Source organism: Micropterus salmoides, unplaced genomic scaffold, assembly GCF_014851395.1.
Source record: "Micropterus salmoides isolate LMB-PRFRI ecotype aquatic unplaced genomic scaffold, ASM1485139v1 Ms_hic_scaffold_7, whole genome shotgun sequence".
In the NCBI taxonomy this organism is placed as follows: Eukaryota; Metazoa; Chordata; class Actinopteri; order Centrarchiformes; family Centrarchidae; genus Micropterus; species Micropterus salmoides.
In genome coordinates, this window is record NW_024044459.1 from 17,156,019 (window position 1) to 17,174,452 (window position 18,434).

General features: G+C 38.9%; 2 protein-coding genes across 3 annotated transcripts in view; both read left to right on the forward strand.

Annotated features, from left to right (window-relative positions):
* The first annotated feature begins 6,520 nt into the window (after positions 1–6,520).
* On the forward strand, positions 6,521–10,842 carry si:dkey-193c22.1 (uncharacterized protein LOC567837 homolog). Of its 2 annotated transcripts, none has more exons than XM_038704579.1 (9): positions 6,521–6,584; positions 7,802–7,829; positions 7,926–8,075; positions 8,195–8,315; positions 8,514–8,726; positions 8,922–9,005; positions 9,423–9,564; positions 9,762–9,924; positions 10,048–10,842. In XM_038704579.1, coding segments are annotated over exons 2-9 (1,110 nt in total). In that variant the 5' UTR covers positions 6,521–6,584; positions 7,802–7,827; the 3' UTR covers positions 10,283–10,842. The 2 variants fall into 2 exon arrangements, with proteins under 2 accessions (XP_038560507.1, XP_038560506.1); XM_038704578.1 differs by having other exon boundaries at positions 6,560–6,670.
* Positions 10,843–11,602: 760 nt separating this feature from the next.
* The window catches only part of cspg4b (chondroitin sulfate proteoglycan 4b), a 29,773-nt gene continuing 22,941 nt past the window's right edge, over positions 11,603–18,434 (forward strand). The window contains exons 1-2 of the mRNA XM_038703910.1: positions 11,603–11,851; positions 16,468–16,631. Of these exons, the coding sequence (XP_038559838.1) occupies positions 11,788–11,851; positions 16,468–16,631 (228 nt within the window). The 5' untranslated portion in view covers positions 11,603–11,787. The remainder of the gene's footprint in view (positions 11,852–16,467; positions 16,632–18,434) is intronic.

Sequence of the window (18,434 nt, forward strand, 5' to 3'; positions counted from 1 at the left end):
GGTATTTTTTCACAAGTTGCCATAGCTCTTGACACAACTTCTGCATGCACCGCCGAGCCTAGCAGAGAGCAAGGGAAGAACCAAGTAGATGAACTCGGAACATTCGTAGAGTCGCTTCGATTAGCTAGTTACGTGCTATCTAACCCTGATTGGTTGTTTGATTCAGACCTGTTCAGACACATTTCTTTAAAGGAACTGTTCAAATAAACGTTGTCTGTGACATGCAATAGTTATTTCAAACAAAATTATTACAAAATAAAAATGCAAATCCTTTTTCCTTCTATGTTCTGTACAATGTGTGTAATTGACCCAATCATGTTAGTTGAAATTTTGCTTTAGTGCTAGATGTTTGTCATTTAAATAATAGGCTATGTTAAAAGCCAGCTGATGCACAGTAAACTTTTGGGGCCCACAGTTGCACAATTGACCTGGTTGGTGGTGGCTTTGACACTAAGCTTCTTTGTTGATATAGATTACATATTCCTTGTAAATAACTGGTCAAACATAAGTAGCATGATAACATACTATTATATATACAGTGCAGCTACAGTGAAGTTGATATTGGCAAATCTGATTTAAAACCTCAGCAGTCAGCATGTCTTCGTTTTAGTCCCTGTAATAAATACATAAATAAAACTCAGCATAGGCAGAAACACCAGCAACCACCAAGACTCAAGAGAACACAATGTAATGCAGCCACGAGACATTTAGCAGTTCGAGAAAGGAGCACAGTCGTGATCTTGGACACACGCAGCTAAACTGTCAGTCTATTTATATGCAGCTACAGTGGATTAACTTTTTTATTTAAAGCAGTCTTAACCTTTTCCATGCAGGCTGTGAGAATTCCCATAAATGATGTAAATAAATAAGAGACAGGTGTCAAGGGAATTGGACTGTCACACACTGATGATGGTTGAGAGCGTTAGGTGTTTTTTCCCCCCTCAGCGGCTCAGTCAACTCTATGTCGATTCAAGATGTCATCCTTATATTCACGATATATGTTTAAAAACAGAAAGGTTGCAGCTTCAGTGTGGTGCCTGGCTGTTGAGTAACATATCGCTGCATGCTTGTATGTTTGTTTGTTTTTTACTGTCACTGCTCTATAATGTGATCAGTCATGTCAGGTTTTGAATATTTATTTAATATTTAAGAGTTTGAGGTCTGCACGTTGGGGGGAAGCTCTTACCTTCTGTTGACGCAGTCAGTGCTGGAAAGAGACATGACGTATTGAAACCTGACTCGTTGCTTTCTGTAGCGAGCTTGGACTATATAAAGATTAAACTGTTGCAGTGAGGTACCACTGAACCCCTTCAAACTATTCACGCACACGTACATGCACACCTACCTATGATTTATTTGCTTAGCCAGTTTCCCCATCAACTACCTTATCTTGCCAAACGTCTACACCCTTTTTTTTAAAGAATGCACTCTTGAGCATCCTCACAGGCTTGTTAGCATTCATCTGGTGCATTTGACAAGAATGGCCACTCTGTTTCTCTCCAATCAATCAGAGGGCCTCCTGAAAAACCACATCGGCCTCTGAACGCCGACACCTCTGTCTTCGCTGCTCCTCTGGCGTCTGCGGGACTCTGGTGTGATTCCAGGCACAGGGATACCTAGAAACCGGACCTTGTGGTCAGTGCCAGTTTCCATGGCTCCCCCCCTGTCAAAGGGAGCTTCTTTCTGGGCCCAGAGTGTTTGTGAAGCACCAGTGAAAAGATGGCTCTGTGTCCTGAGGTCCACCCAGAGCAGAATTCCTCTGTGACTCCGGCTGATTTGGGGTTGTGCTGCGCAGCGGATGGAGGGAAAGTTGGGGGAGAAAACACAGAAGCGGCATGTTTGGGTCCTGGCTCAGCGCCACACATCAAGGAGCTTTGGGGACTGGGTCACAGTGGGGGTGTGGCCAGTGTATACACCTTTACACCAGCAAACAAATTCATCTAAGAAGATACAAACAGACACACGCTGACTTTTACAAGCCCAAACACTTAAAAAAAATGCATGCATTCAATATGCCATTGAGAATTTAATTTATAGTCTATCAAGGATTAAGAATGCCAGACTCCACCGAGTTGACGGGAAATGGAGTCTTAACGAATTGACTGATATCAGGCAAAGATAAACCCCCATTAATTACAAAGTTGATCTCAAATATCATTAATGGCACACTTCAAAAATCATATAATGATAACATCATATTTAAGACTCAGAAATTGGACAAGGGGTGTATTTTGTTTTGCAGTACGTATTTAATTGTATTTATATGACTCATCATTTGGAAATCCTACCAGCACTCCCTCCATTTTCTTTTTTCCCACAAGTAAAGGACTTCTGTTTAACACCCGCAATGACACACCAGATGAAGAATAAGTCATTCTAAAAGTGATTATTAATACAGCATAAGATTGGATATCTCGGTAATATAGGAAAACGGTTCAAATGATACCAAATAAGCCACCACATGCCTGAGGTGTCTCTTATGTACCTAAATAAATCTGACAACTCTTTCATGAAGAAAAGTATTCTCTCACTAGGTTACAAAACACATCGAGTGTTTCTGCTACTTGAAGGGAATGGGATATGTGACTGATGTTTATTTTTAGGTTTTTGTTAAGTATTGAATAGCAGCAGATTACAAAGGCACAATTATACCAGGGCTATAGGTGCAAAAGGGAGCGATCTGATTTCCAAGTAACAACCAGTACCACCAGCCTTTCCAGTTAGATTTGTGCACAAACTCTTTGGATTGAGTGCTGGGTTATTCACTTGTCACAGGAATGTGCTGCTCACACCTTGTCATTTTCCAGGATTGTTTTGTTGATATTGTTTAATCTCTCCTCTCAAAGAATCTCTCCTCTCAAAGACTCTGAGGCAACTGTTTAAATATAAGTTGAAAATGTACTTCAGCTTTTTGTACTACTTCTTTTCCCTAAATATCAAACTACACTCTGGTCAGTTTTATTTACTGTATATAGCACAAATTCTTAACATAAGTTCCATATAGAGAAGCTCTAGTACTCTTTGTAATATTGGATATAGTGACTCAACAAACATGAGTAAGCATGGTTTTGGTATGGTGAAGTACAGGACATAATGTTTCGATCTCGGATGGCAGCACTGATAATGCACCTAGACATGCAAGCTCATGGGAAACCTCTTGTGTTTATTAGTTAATGATTTTGTCTTGATTCTGTGGCTCAACCAGCATGTGTTAGTAAACATTTAGTGAACTGTGTAGAAGGCCGTTTTCCTGTTTCCTGCTGGGTTTTGATCCAGCCATTATGTTTCTGATCATATTTGAATGTGAAGATGTTGTTGTTTGTCGGCTACTGTATTAATATATAAGTCAGTTAGGCTGAAAGAAACCAAATATCCAAACCAAAAACACTGACAAAAATGCATTAAAATAGAATGACACTGGTTTTTATCCATGATAACATTTCTCTGAATCTGAACTAATCTTTTGATATTGAATGAAGATGAACAGACTGTTGGTATCCTCTAGAGCTGGTAGTGATTCAGTGTCTTGCTCCAGTACATGTCAGTGGGACAGCTGTTTGCTGCCATGATGGCCTGAGGCTGGGCTTTCCTGTTGATGGACATGCAGTGTGAATGTTCACTGTTCTTCCCTGCAGCATCTGAGGAATCACAAAGCTCTGATTTGATCTGAAAGGCTCAGAGGGCAAAAATATGATGATTGTAATATCCTGTCATTGATTTTCCGTATTTCTATGTTCTCTTTTACTACAGGTCTAAATACAGATGCTGCCCATAGACCATCTAAGTATTCTCATTGTGTCCCACTTGACTAAAACATTTTCCACAAAGAACACAGTTTTTCAAGATCTAATGGTCTCTGACTCCTCTACGCCTACACAGAATACAGCCTTGTGTACGTCAATTGTTATTATCTTAATACCACTGTGCATACAATAATTCCCTCAAGTATAATATAATTCTTAAACAGGCCCGGGAAAATGCCATGAATTTTTACCACAGCGTTCAAAACGGGCTGACTTTGCTCATACTACCAGCTGAATGCCTGACTTTGCACTCACTCAACTGCTCCATTTCCACTGTGGCTTCTGAAAAAGCACCTGGGCCTCCCCACATCGTGGCAGATGGAGGATCAACCACACACCCACTCAGGGCTGGAGGCTCCACTCTGTGGGGCCAAGCATAACAATAACCCTTGGGCTGGTCAGCGCTCGTACGCTGCTCCGCTTTCCATGAATTTGCAATGTTGAGTCCAAGGTTTTCCATGGTCATGGCCAATGAAACCTCTGTCCAGTACTGCACTGTGAATTTAAATGCAAGCTGGGCAGTAATAGAGCACAAATGTTTAATAATTAGATATCTATGTGGGGTATCTAGACAAAACAATACCTATATTGAATTGTATTGTTCAAAGATTTCCATTACTCCCATAAATTAAGATATGAGAGGGTTTTGCATATTTTAACCAATTTCCTCACATCACAAATACTTACAGCGGTGCAGACCATTTTTCAAAGTACATCATAAAACAACAGCTGCTGTTTTTTATTCAAGTCAACACAGTATGCAAAGACTTCAAACTAAGGTAGGTAATACCCCAGTAATGTAATGTGGCAACCATGTGGCTGAATTATTGTGGGCAAGACATCAATATCAATAAAACTACAATTCAAGAAGCAAGTAACAGAATTCTTCCTCCCTCTGCTGGGCATAATCTGGCAGTGCATCTTCCTATAAACCCACTGATAGACTATTCCACAGCAGTCGCAGGTAAAAATGACAAATTCTGCTACAGATCACCTTTTTCTAATTGTAATCAATAAAGTATCCATTGGACACTAAATAAATTAGTTATTATTAATTATTAACCTTAATTGTATTAATCTTAATACAGTCAGCATGAATACGAACAAATATATTTTTTGGTTGTCCCAAGGAAAGTCCAGTCATTTAAACAAGACTGAGAAATCTGAACATAATCTTCATTTTTCAAAAGTATACTTCATCTGATAACTTTGCAGCCCAACCTAAACACTATTCCAAAAAAGTTTGGACGCAGCAGTTGGCATTTTGAAGCTTTTTACTGGAAGTCGTTTTGAAATCTGTGAAAACAGAATTAGATAAATCACATTCAGTGATAGTGATTAATAATTAGTAAGACCAAAGGTAAGTAAAATGAATTAGTAGACTACAGTAGCAGGGATTTTTATTGCTATAAGAATCATGGCTCATTCATTCATTTGTCCATAAAATGCTAACTAAATTAAAATGTATTTATTAAATTTATTCAGATTGAAAACTAGCAACGCTTATGCTCACATGTATTAAGCAGTAAAAGCTTCAGAATCTCAAAGATTAACAATGGCCATGCAAGGAACTGCATGGAAACATTAGTGGTGTCTCTCTTTTAAGAAGAACTGAAGCCAACTCCAACCATCTTCTCTCATAACATACTGAATTTTGAATTGTGAGACTCATGTCTGTAAACTTTGGAGTGCCTTCTAATATACAAACAATGTTAACCTCAACCAGTAAGCCTGAGAATGATCCTCTGCCCACCAACACTATGTGGAAAATTCCAAGACAATTTACTTGTTCAGTCACTGGTTAAGCACGAAGTTTGAGGGGGTAAATAATTTACCACAATTGTGTGGAAACAACCAGAGACTAGGCTTCTGCGTGATTGAAGTTAAGCATGCCATGGTGGTTATTAGACTATAGGGCATATCAATAGTTATACATTTTATAATGCACTAATTATACATGATTAATTAATCAATATCATGTTAGACTCATTACTGGTCCTCAAAGCAGACATCCACAATAAATTAGACAGTTAAACACAGACAATCCTTTTGATTTTCATACACCTACTGTAAGTAACTTCCAGCTTGACATGTAATTAAGTATAGCCAAGAATAATATTTCAAGATATGTGGATAAAAACATATAGTTTGACAAAAACAAACACACTTAAGGTCCACTTACTAATTGAAATGCTCTTTTAGTTTCACCCCAACCAACTCACAGCTTCACTAAACGTTGTATCCATGATGACCTCTCAGCAAATTCCATCTGCAGAGGAAGAATTGGAGGTGCATTTGAAAACTGTTGGAAAAGATAGTACGTGGCCTCGAAGTTGTTTACAATGTCTTTTTTTGTCAATAAATATTAGATCACCACCAATAAACCTGACAAACAAACAGCCTGAATTTGTGCTATTTACATGAAAGTGTCTCATTCTTTAGTTGGCCTATGTATTTCCGGTGTATCAGTACAGAGATGTTGACAATTACAAGATATAAATCTATCTTTTTATTTTACAGAAGCCATGATACTACCTCAAAACTTCATTTTTGTTGGCACCTCCGCGTGTACCCAAATGAATAACTATATAGTGTGACATTCATCGGTGAATTAGCCTATAGTCTGTTTTTTATGAGCTATACGGCCTTTACAATTCTTCAGACCAACACCGGAAGCTGTGTAGTTTATGGATAAACGGAAGTTAACAGCAGGAAACTTCTCGCTTAGACGAATTTATCTTTGTTTGTATGAGGCCGAGCCCAGAGTTGGAGGACAGTCAGGTAGACTTTATTGATGTTTAGTTCCTCTTACACAAATAATTACAACAAACCATTCGGCGTAAAGTGCTATTTAATTTCATATTTTGGTATGTCTATGTTGGTGTAGTCCGGACCTTTCCGTTGTTTTCTGAAGCAAATAATAAGCTAACGTTAGGAACATTTTACTGCTAATACGTTAACTGCTAAATCAACAGTTGTTCTGTTAGTAGGAGGTTGAGAGAGTGGTCTGGCTAATGAATCTGAAATTACGATAAGCAGGGGAAAATAACATCTTAACGTTATTGCTTTGATGCCGTTGTAGCCGTACTGTAGCTCATAGCTAGCAAACATCAGTTTATGCTGTAACGTAGTGTCGTAGCCCTTACAGAAGCGTTGTGTGATGTCTGTGTTATTTTTATGCAAAGTTGAGGTAATAACGTTAACACTGATGAAGCTGTTTCTTCCTGGCTGTGTTATTTCATTATTAAAGGCCCACTAGAGGGCATCCTGGTACGCATGTAAAGAAAACTGGGTACCACTTTACAAGTTACCCTCTATCAAGTGTTTATAAGTTATAACTAATGACTTTATCAATAATGTATAAAGCGTTAATGCTAATGCGCTATAGATAAGTCATAAGCCATTAATTAGAACAGCAGTTCAGTTGCCAGGTTGTCAAAAATCTCTCATGCTGGTAAGTCATTAATCATCATAATAATTAAGCGTTAGTCAAGCAGTTACAAATGTTAATAAGTCAGTATAATAAGGGTCACATGTGCCTCACTTTCTAATAATCCAACAGCAATATTTATAACATTATATGTTATATATTAATCTGTAATTTTATATGTTAATATGTTAAAAATTGTTTTGTATAACATTCCATCAAGTCTTGTAAATGTTAATAAGTTATTAATAAAAGGATCTTGGTTCAGATGCTCTGCAGCAATTGTCTGAAAGTTTCCAGGTCAAACTGTCTATTGGAGCTTTTACCTGATGAACCTGATGATGAACCTGGCAACCCAATATCTTTATTTATTAATATCTTATAATGGATCTATAAAATCTTTTTAATAGAAAGTAGAAAAGATTAGAAAGGGGTACAGAAAACTACAACCTCAGTGTACACCTTGTGTGGATGCATTATCATTTCACACTTTACCTGTTGTGTGTCTGATAACAATATAACAAATGATATGTTTTCCTGTCACTTACATTGTATGTTCTGATCTTTGTAGGGAAGACAGTCAGATTGAACCACAACATGTAAGAGCCCCTCAAAGATAACATTTTTGAGAACATTGAGTGACAATTTTTTTGAAAGAGTAATATCTTAATTTAAATATTTTTCTACTTTTGAAGGTCATTGTTAAAATATCACATGTCACTGCCTGTGGCGGTGGGTTTCATGTTGGTGGGCTTTCCGTACTCCATCTCTCTAGCTGCCCAGTGGATTTATGGCTGGCCCAACAAGCCTGGATATAAGAAGTACATGGAAGCTCTAAAACCAAGGTAACTTACTATTGTACAACTTTTCTTTGCCGCTCAAAATATAGCTCGGCTGCAGTTTTTCACTCATTAGGAAAAGTTCAGTTATTAATCCCCTCTTTCATGTTTGGCCTCTCCATCAGGCGAATATACTGTTTGACCAGAGCTGTGCTGGAAACTCTCAAATATGTGCAGTATGGGAGACTTTACTTTCAGTGGAAGTCATGGTACAAGAATGCCGAAAACCGTAAGCATTATGAAAAGGTATGTTAAGGATAAGTGTATGTGTCTGTGTCTGTGCATGGTAGGGACAAGACATTTCTGTAAATATCTAAAATAAAATAATCACACTGTTATGTTTGTCTCTGCTTTCACCACTTGATGTTGTCCCTGGAAAAGTTGTTTTGCAATACCAAAAATGGTGTCAGAGTTCACAGTTTTGTCTGTCTGGATACTTCTAAGGGAATCCCATTCGGCCGCCGAGATAACAAGCTGGACTTGTACCACCCTCCAAACGTGGGCAGGTCTAAAGATGTGGCTGCACCGCTGGTGGTTTTCATTTATGGAGGTGCATGGGGCTCTGGAGACAGATCCATTTACTGTTTGCTGGCCAGGCAGATGGCTGAAGAACTGGGTGCAGCTGTCATTTGTCCTGATTACTGCACCTATCCAAAGGTAAGAGCTCTAAAACAACACACAGTAGTCTTATTGGCATTACTGTTAAAGATTTATAGCACGTATGTAGAGTGTGATGAACCGAAATCATAGCTCATAACTGTAAGAATTATATGCAGTGACGGCAGATAAGAAATTTAATTCTAAATGTAACTGTGGTATCTGAACTGACAGCTGGTTTCATCTGATTGCCAGGGGAACGTTTTAGGAATGGTCCAAGATATTGCTGACTGCTTGGTTTGGGCCCAAGAGAGTGGACAGAAGTTCAACTTTGACAAAGTAAGTAATATCCTGAAGTATTCTTTGGAAATGGAGGAAAACTGTCAGATAATAATGGCAAGATTGGCCATTTATTATAAACCCCCAAAATAAGGAAAACTTTTAAAGGTTCTATAAAATCATGTAAAACCCGCAGGTATCTTAAAATGTCCTGTATCCATGGAGAAGTCATAGGAAATTAGAATCAGAATCTTAAAACAAGTTCATGGGACCTTTAAGCTCACAGTTTCTCTATCTATCTATCATCGATAAATCCTAAAATGTTTTTCTCAGTTTGAGTGGCCTAACAGTCTAATCTGTTTCTAATTTAGCAACATTAAAATACTGATGTTTTAATTTTGGTGAATAATGATAATTGCACACCCACAATGTTACTGGAAGATTAAATATGTTGTCTTGTTTTTCTGTCTTTTATAGGACAACATAGTGTTGATTGGCCATTCAGCAGGTGCACATTTGTGTGCACTGACCGCACTGTTTCTCATTGATTCAAGAGAGGAGCTTTTCATAGAGCCCAGCAAGCAGAGGGACGTTACACTGGCGATAAAAGGAGTTATTGGTAAGCGCTACTGTGCATCACCAAGTTTCAGTCACAGTTGCATCCATGTTGTTCATGTTTCTATTGTTATGACTTGAGGACAGTGAAATTCTTCCAGTTTCACACAATGAAAAGGACTTTAAACAAACATCCCTTCAAATTTACATGACTGCGGGGATTTTGTGCGAATGAGTTAATCTCTCATATTTCCCGCACAGGTCTGAGTGGTGTATACGACATTATGGACCATTATGAGCACGAGCAGAAGCGAGGAGTTGAATATATCTCCACCATGCACAAAGCCATGAATGGAGTAGAGAACTTCCCGTACTACTCACCAACACACATACTGAAGAAGTTCAACCAGGACAAACTGAACAGGTGAGAAAAAAAGACACAAAACAAACTTGGATTTATTTGGATTTAGCAACAATTAAACCTGTCACATCTGTTATTTATTTTGAATACAAAGTTTTTCACCCATTGTTTTCTTTTCTTTTTCAGAGTGCCTACGTTCGCTTTGCTCCACGGGACCAGTGACATAATCGTGCCTGTTGAATCTTCCACAAAGCTCTCAGAGCTCCTCACCTCGCTGTCCATAAAGGTTTCGCTCTACCTGCTGCCCAGAGTTGACCACACTGAGATTGTCACCGACCTCATGGCATCAGACAGGCACTTCTACCATCCCATCTACAGCTGCATCAAACAGGAGTGCAGAAACCTTTTGGGAACGTGCTGACGTCCCCATCAGATCAGAAAAACATCCATCCATCACTGATATTTACTGATTGTGCCATACACTTTACTGATTGTGCCATACGCGTATTTTGTTTACAGTATCTGCTCTGATACCTCATCTGAATCATATTTAACCTTGAATTTAAATTGACTCTCTAAGTTGTGATTCCATGATAATGATTTATACCTTGAACACTTCCAGGAATTGCATCTAATTTTATTCTATATTCTGAAAAAACCTGGACTGCAATCTGGATAATATCGTTCTAATAATATCTTGTATAGACGTTCTCCAGATTGCAGTAAAGTAAAGTAAGTAAACAGGAAGCAATAACAATATTATGAAAAACAAGTTAAACACACTAATACATAGTAATGAGACAGGAGTCCAGTCAGCGAATCTGTACCTCAGTTTCTAGGCCAACTACTGACATTGCAGCACTTTGATTCATTAACTTGCATGTTTTTATCGAATGATTTCTTGATTCATTGTAATGTTGTATATTTAATAACTATTTATTTATCAGACACAGTAAACCCCCCTGAAGGACCTGAAATCTTTTTTGCCTTTTGTCTTTATTACCGTACTACAAATCTGTCGCACACACGGATATTATACTCACTTTTTACCAAGCAGCAGCAATTACAGAAGGTACTTATATTAACAGTCCAAAAAAAATCATGTATTTTTGAAGTGCAGTATTATGCTATGTATATGAAAGTACAGTGTTTGTTTTTACCACATGCTTGTATCGTGTCTGAAGTGTATTATACATACATACTTAAGTACCATATAGTAAAAATATTGCATCAGTATGGTAATGATGTGATAAAAACATAAATATACAAAGTTAAAATGTATTAAAATCTATTGAAGCACGTAATAGAGAATAAGAAAAAGTATATTAAGAAAGCATTCATATACAAGCAGCAGGAATGTGAACATTTAATTACACGTTTTACAAAATTATTGTATTTTTTATGCTTTATCATAGACTATAGATTTTCTGTTGAGCTCTTGCAACCGCTATAAGTGAATTCATTTGTAACATGATAACTTCTGATTAATAAATAGCGCTTTCAGCTTAATCTTATTTTATGTTCACTTACATTACGTTTAATAAAAGCTCATGAAAGTCAGATTAATTAAAACTCTTGAAATGTCTGTTTTGTCGCATGTTGTTTGATTGAAACTTTAGCCTGCAGCATTTCCCCCCTCCTTCTTCTAGGGTTAGGGTTTTATTTTGAAAACTGAGATTAGCGTGCCCTTTTTCTTTGAGAGGAACGCACTAGGCGGAGTTTAGCAGGGATCTACGTCGGTGCCTCAGTTAAGCTCAGGGTCTACGGCGCAGTGAAAGCTCCTCTCACACACTCATTCACACCATTTGGGGGATTTGCACAACTGTATGTGTTTGGCGTTTCCGCAGCATGAAGAAGTGAAAACAGGCCTGTAAATATGTAACTACAGTCTAACTGACATTGGTGTTTCCACCGGGAGAAGAAAATATGGAGAAGTTGTGGCTCCGAGGTCTGCTTTGGTGGTCGCTCCTGCTCGAGCTGGCGTCGGGAGGTAATAAGCTGCAACTTTTCGACCTTTTTTTTTTAGTGAAAACAACCGAGGCATAACCTTATATGATGGTGCTTTCAATGGCGATTTGTTAATACCGTAACCATTTCTTCATTCTTCGTTAACTTTGACGAGTTTCTTCCAGTGTTTGTAGTTTACTGAGGAATTAGTTTCACCCTGAAGGCTACTTGGGATTGCCAGGTTGTAACTACCACTTAAATGGTCATAACAAATGAAATAACAACCCCAAACATGACCATATGGCTGTGGCTGTGATTTCCTCAAATATGTAGGCTGCAGCACTATTTCTGTAACATCATGAGTGTGTCTCCCAGAGCAGGCTTAGTATCACTTTACAGAGGATTGTAATGTTTTCTGTACATGCTGTTGAGCTGCTGTGGTAGTTCACAGGTGTTAAAATGTTAACCTTTTAGTGTAACACCTAACAGAATTGAATACATTGTGAATGAGGACTGGATTGTGGGTATTTGGCTGCAATGTTGAGATTCATTCCAGCGACATCAGTGAGTCATGTTTGGATTTTTTCAAATTAATGAGGCTAATAACATCAGTAATATAAGCATTGACTTGCACTAGATTTAGAATAATCTGTGCATGCAGGGTGCACACACAGGATATGCAGTGTACTGTATATGGCTGGAACTAACGTTTAATTTCATTGACCATTAATCTGTCCTTTATTTTCTGGATTAATCAAACTGTTGTTTGTTCTATAAAATGTCAATGGTGAAAAGTATCAGTCAGTGTTTCCCCAAACCCAAGATGACGTCCTGAAAAGTTTTGTTTTGTTCACAACCCAAAAATATTCAGTTTACTGTCACAGAGGAGTCAAGAAACCAGAAAATATATCACATCACATTTAAGCTGGAATCAGAGAATTTAGATATTTTATCTTGAAGAAATTACACAAACCGCTTTAATTGGAAATCAGAATAGTTGCCGATTCATTTAATAGTTGATAACTAATGGGTTAATTGTTGCAGCTCTACTACTGTAAGCACACACAATACTCTCACCTTATCAGAGGCAGCAGCAGAAATGGGACTGTGATGCTCACTGCACTGGAAGAACTATCTGATGGTGACAATAGCACGCTCAAGTGAAATCATAGAAATGGACATCATTGTTGCTGCAGTGAGAGATATAAGGGGGCAAATGTGTTAGTTACGACTTCATACTATTTACATTCACGTGTGCATTCGTTAGTCTCTGGTTGATTTGATCCTGTGCATGTGTCATCTGATTCAGCATCCAGCCGGGCTTTGCCCCTGGAGATAATCAGGAATTATTTCACTGTGACTCACACTGACAATATCCTTCATTGTTAACAAGTACAGTATAGACATTTGTTTTACTTCAGTGCATTTCACTATATGTATCCTCTGTATGCCCGTAGGATTATGAAATAAGCCATTGCTAAAAACATCCACGTCCCAGGCTTTGACAGTGCATCAGAGAGGCAGTCAGTTCAGTCAAGTTGCATCTCTGATTTGTTGTATAAACGGAGCACACAGGCAGCGACAAGCACTGGTCTTACCCCTCAAATTAACTGTAAGCGGGTCTTCACTGAAAGGTCACTAGTTTTGTTGTTTTGAATTCTCACAAAAAAAATGTCCCTGACGCACTGAAACGGCCCCTGCAGACATGTAGATTACAGAACAACCTCCCAAACAACTCCTGTTTCTGCTTCTTAAGGCACAGTCAGGTGTACACGTGTGGTAACGTGTGGTTATTGTATTGTTTTCTGGCAGGCTACTGTGCTCTTTCATTTGCATACCCCCCGACACCCACAAAATGTCTATGTCAAAGAAAGCAGAAACATTTTCTTTCAAACACGTACTCCAAACCTTATTGCTGTGTTTTTACAGCTTTCCCAGTTCCCTCTAGAGAAGTGAACTGTGGGGAAGACCATTATGTCTTGTTTTTGTACTGGTTTTAATCCTATGACGTCGGCGTGACAATGCCAGAATACAATTTAGCATGCATGTCCATCCTTGTGAATTTAAGGGAAAAATGCTATTGCGTTCCTCTTGGCCAGTTTTTGAAAATGCTTCCTCCCTGTTGCACACAGCCAGTCAGATGAATGAACATGACGTATAAATGAGAAAGGACAATAAATTTAGTCAGTCAGTCTGACTCAGGGTCAGAGTAGTGCTGGATGCTATAGGCCAGTCAATTTTGTTATTTCTAGCTGTATTTAACTGCTGTTAAAGGTGCATTACACCTGACTGGTCAGTTAATGGCAGTTAATTTAACATGTTATATATTTAATCATTTTATATAGTAGGTATAAATGCCTAGGCCTGGATATCATCAGGTAGAGGTTTTGTGAAAAGTAAACACCTGGAGGATATATTTTTAAAGATATTCAAAACTTTGTCAAGTGTGTGTCTGCCCTGTACTTGATTATTCAGCTGGGGGTTCAGGGCCTTGGAAATATTACTGTGTGTGAATTAGTTAGATAGTGGGTTGTTCACAAAATATGCACCAAAGCTGGCTATAGTGGGGAATAAGAGATGGGAGCAGCCATGTGAGGTTCACTGGAAAATATGTGCTGCTACTTGATATGAAAGGAAGCTGGCTGACTAGAAAAACATTTCTTTGGGATAAACAAATTAATGAAAGAATTGCACACTTTACTTTCCAGCTGTGGGTTTGGTATGGTATGCTTTAATACTAATAAAGTAATAAAGTCACTTTTCAAGCAAAATATTCCCTGGTTCCAGCTTCTGTTTTGTGAGAATCAGCTGGGTTTATTTGTCTTATGTGATGGTAAACTCGGTATCTTTGGGTTTTAGACTGTTGGTCGGACAAAACAAGATATTTGAAGATGTCACTGTATTTCAGTCTAGAAGATAGAAAAATGTGTAATCTCAGTGATACAAAATTAGCTTCAATTTGCCCCTATTGTCCTATGTTCTTTTTTTACTGAGATCTAAGCAATGTTTTGTTTAGTCAGTTAAAACCAGAGATTTATTTTTAAATATGGGCGTCGCACCAAGACTGAGCTGGCTTTTCACAAACCAAAAAATCAGTATACATAAATACATATTATGTGAAAATGTAAGAACATATAATGTTGATTGTTTGATTTTGGTTTTGCATACGTGTTATCAGAAAATGCATGATATTTTTGATACACTGAGGTTGATTTAAATAGTTTTTGTGTCTTTGCAATCAGCTCCTGTTAATTGATGATTGTATATTGATATGGCTGCAGGGCTAATTTACATGCTTTACTGGTCTAATTGTGTTGAATTTACTGCACAGTCCATTCAGATTGGATTTGGTCAAGCAAACTACCCATTAGTGCATTAACCCTTTTAGAAGTAAAAAAAAAAAAAAAAAAAAGCAAAAATACATTAACTCACATTAACTTTATCTAACTTCCCACAGTTAGTCACTCTGGACCATTAGCGGGCCATTCTTGCCCTGGGTCATGAACTACAAATAAATCAAACATGGAATGGACATGTTTCTTCACAGAGGCGAAGATTGTTTGTTAACCTTTGAATATGCGGGGGACTGTGGAGATCATTAAAAACTGAACTGGTGGTGCCCGGGCATGGAGGCTTAGATTAGAAAGCTTCAGAGCATGTTAGCCCAGATTACAGGGTGATGTGAGATGGCTGGGAGGTGAGGTAGAAGAAACAGCTGGGTCCGTCCTCCACGCTGTTCCTGGAACATGGGGCCACAGACAATGTGGGGACGTCAGAGCCTTTCATGTTCAGGTTGAAGGTTCCTGTCAGGGCAGGGCAGGCCCTAACATGTCTGACTCCCTCCAAGCCACCTCCACATCCTCTGCTTCAGTTTGTATACAGCTGTTGTGGCATTAAAGTCAAAAAGCTTTAAAATTCAGCTATGTCATTCCTACGGTTTTGGACAGTCCACGACCAACTTTCTCCTAAAGCTACAAACGAGCGGCGACATAAACCTGCAGTTCTGTCGGGATGCACATGCTGGAGTTTTGTTTCATCCTAAAGATGGTTATTATTCTGGGTAAAGCTTTTATTGTGTCATAATTGTACTCTTGTTGTACTTGAATGCATAAAAATCTTTTTGGTTTAGTGCTGAAAGTACAAACGTAACTGGCCCACCAGAAAGGCTAAACTCATCTTACAATCATTGTTTTAAATCAGGTGAGGTATAATTTGTGCGCAGTGTGTGTTATAAAGCTCTGTGTGTGTTTGTGTGTGTGTGTGTGTGTGTGTGTGTGTGTGTGTGTGTGTGTGTGTGTGTGTGTGTGTGTGTGTGTGTGTGTGTGTGTGTGTGTGTGTGTGTGTGTGTGTGTGTGTGTGTGTGTGTGTGTGTGTAAAGAACAACCGGGATGATAATTAGCCTGGCTTTTATATCTAAATGTCACATGTTGGCTATATTAAGACCACAATGCTTGACTTGACTTGCTCTGTGTTTGCTGTGTTCACTGCTACTGTACTTTCTGTTCCAGTTCTCCTTCATAGTCAGCCCAGTTTAAAAGAGCGTTCAGCATTCTGGCGCCTGCAAAAGACAGTGAACACCACATTTGAACACATCAGTGCTCCCCTCTTGTTCTCTGCTTTCTCTTATTGAAAATCTATCTCTAATCTCTCTTTCTCCAGCTTCCTTCTATGGCGATGGCTTTGTACAGCTCAAGGCAACAGAGTCATCCGACCGTAACATGCTCCGCGTTCACTTCCGAACCTCCAGCACCAACGGCCTGCTGTTTCTCGCCGCGGGCCAGGCCAACTACTTCCTACTAGAGCTCCATGCTGGTCGCCTGCAGGTGGGTACATCCTTTGCCCCAGCACAAGAGCATATGTGTTCAAGCATACATGAGCACACCCATATATACATATGTACAGTCAAACAATACATACAGATCTTCAGTGCTTGACCACATACATGCGTATAAAAAGACATGGCACACATGCAGTGACCACCTTAAGCTATTGCTCCATCTCAGCTGACAGTGTCAGTCTCTCAACACAGTAACACAAGCAGACAAGCCTTCATGGTGTGAGCTGAGTGCTAACTCCATACAAGTCACTTCATGTCACAGTGGAAACTAGAAGATTATGAAAGCAGCAGATCTGTGTCTTTGTTGTATTTGAATAATTATATATACAGCCATATATTCAATTTTCAATTTTGGTTTTCAAATATCAGGGTTTTTTTTTCGCACCCCTGACATCCCTCTCACAGCAGTGAATGTAACGCTCCTGTTCACATCAAAGGGAAAAACAAAATGCTGCAGACCTCAGCTGTGTGGGAGCACTTTAAATTGAGTGATGACAATGACAGAGTGGTTATGAGGTTTATTAATTTTACAATTGCTTTATTTGATTACAGGTCAGAAAGTGAAATAGCCTACATTATAAGATTAATCAGCAGTTTTTTACTTTATTTTCTGTCACTTGTTGTAATGCTGTCCGACTGTGCTGCCATAAATGTGTTGGTTCAGTGAGTGTCTACCTTTTGGTAGATTCAATCATGAGAGGTACCGCTCAAAATCCGTCCTTTAACCCTCAGTCAGTTGAAAAGCAAACATAACAGATATCAGAAAGTTTTTTAATTGAAATTTGTTCCACTCAATGTTGTGACATGTTGTAATCTGGACTCAAGTGCAGAAACACAGACAGAGAGCGGAGGGGAAAAGGTTCAAGTCCAGTTTATTTGCACAGCACAGAATGAGCAAACACTGAGTCTTGATGGTAGAGGATCCATTAGGTTGAGGCAGGCGGGCAGGTTTCTCCAGCAAATGGCACAAACACAATCAAACACAATCAAAAAGTAGAATCACTCACTGGTATGTTTGGAGCCATAGCACTGTATCACGTAGTATTACTGATGATCTGGCAAAAAATGGAGCGGAGGACTGGGGTTTATATACACAAGGATCTGTGTGTGTGGCAGAGGTGGGCCGGAGCGCCACGCCCAATCACACACCACACAGACCCAGGGCCTTTCTCATTTCCCTATTTTGTGCCTCCTTGATCCTCGACTCCTCCACTTGCATCTCGATTGGGAGGGACGCCACGCGAGTAGTCGAGGAGCAAGGAGTCGAGGAGGTGAGGTGAGAAATGAGAAAAGGAGAGCGGTACTGCTGACCATAATAATCAATTGACTGGTAATAGTTAATAATGAGCATTCCACAGAGAGTGTATATCCCCTCAAGGCATCGAATTCCAAACTGTAATGTTACACTGAAATGAAACCGTGTGAAAAAAAGACTAATATTCTCTAAATATAATAGAAATAAACTCAACCTGCAATACACACCTTTGGAAGTTTTCTTCTGATTTAATAACAAAATGTGTGGGCACACTTTAGGAACATTTATAATGGGTTTGTGTTCCCAAACCGGGTACTCTATTTTTAGCACAAGCCTTGCTGGAAGGATTTAAGGGTGAAATACATTTGTCCCTTCAAGACTGCTTCTACAGCATCTTTTAAGCAGCTCTGCCAAGCTAAATCAGCATACAGAATGGACAGAGGTACTGTAGGAAGCCTTCTTAATATGCAGACACATTCATAAGAAACACAGAAAGTCCTAAGACATGCATTATACCTTTTGTGCATCAAAATC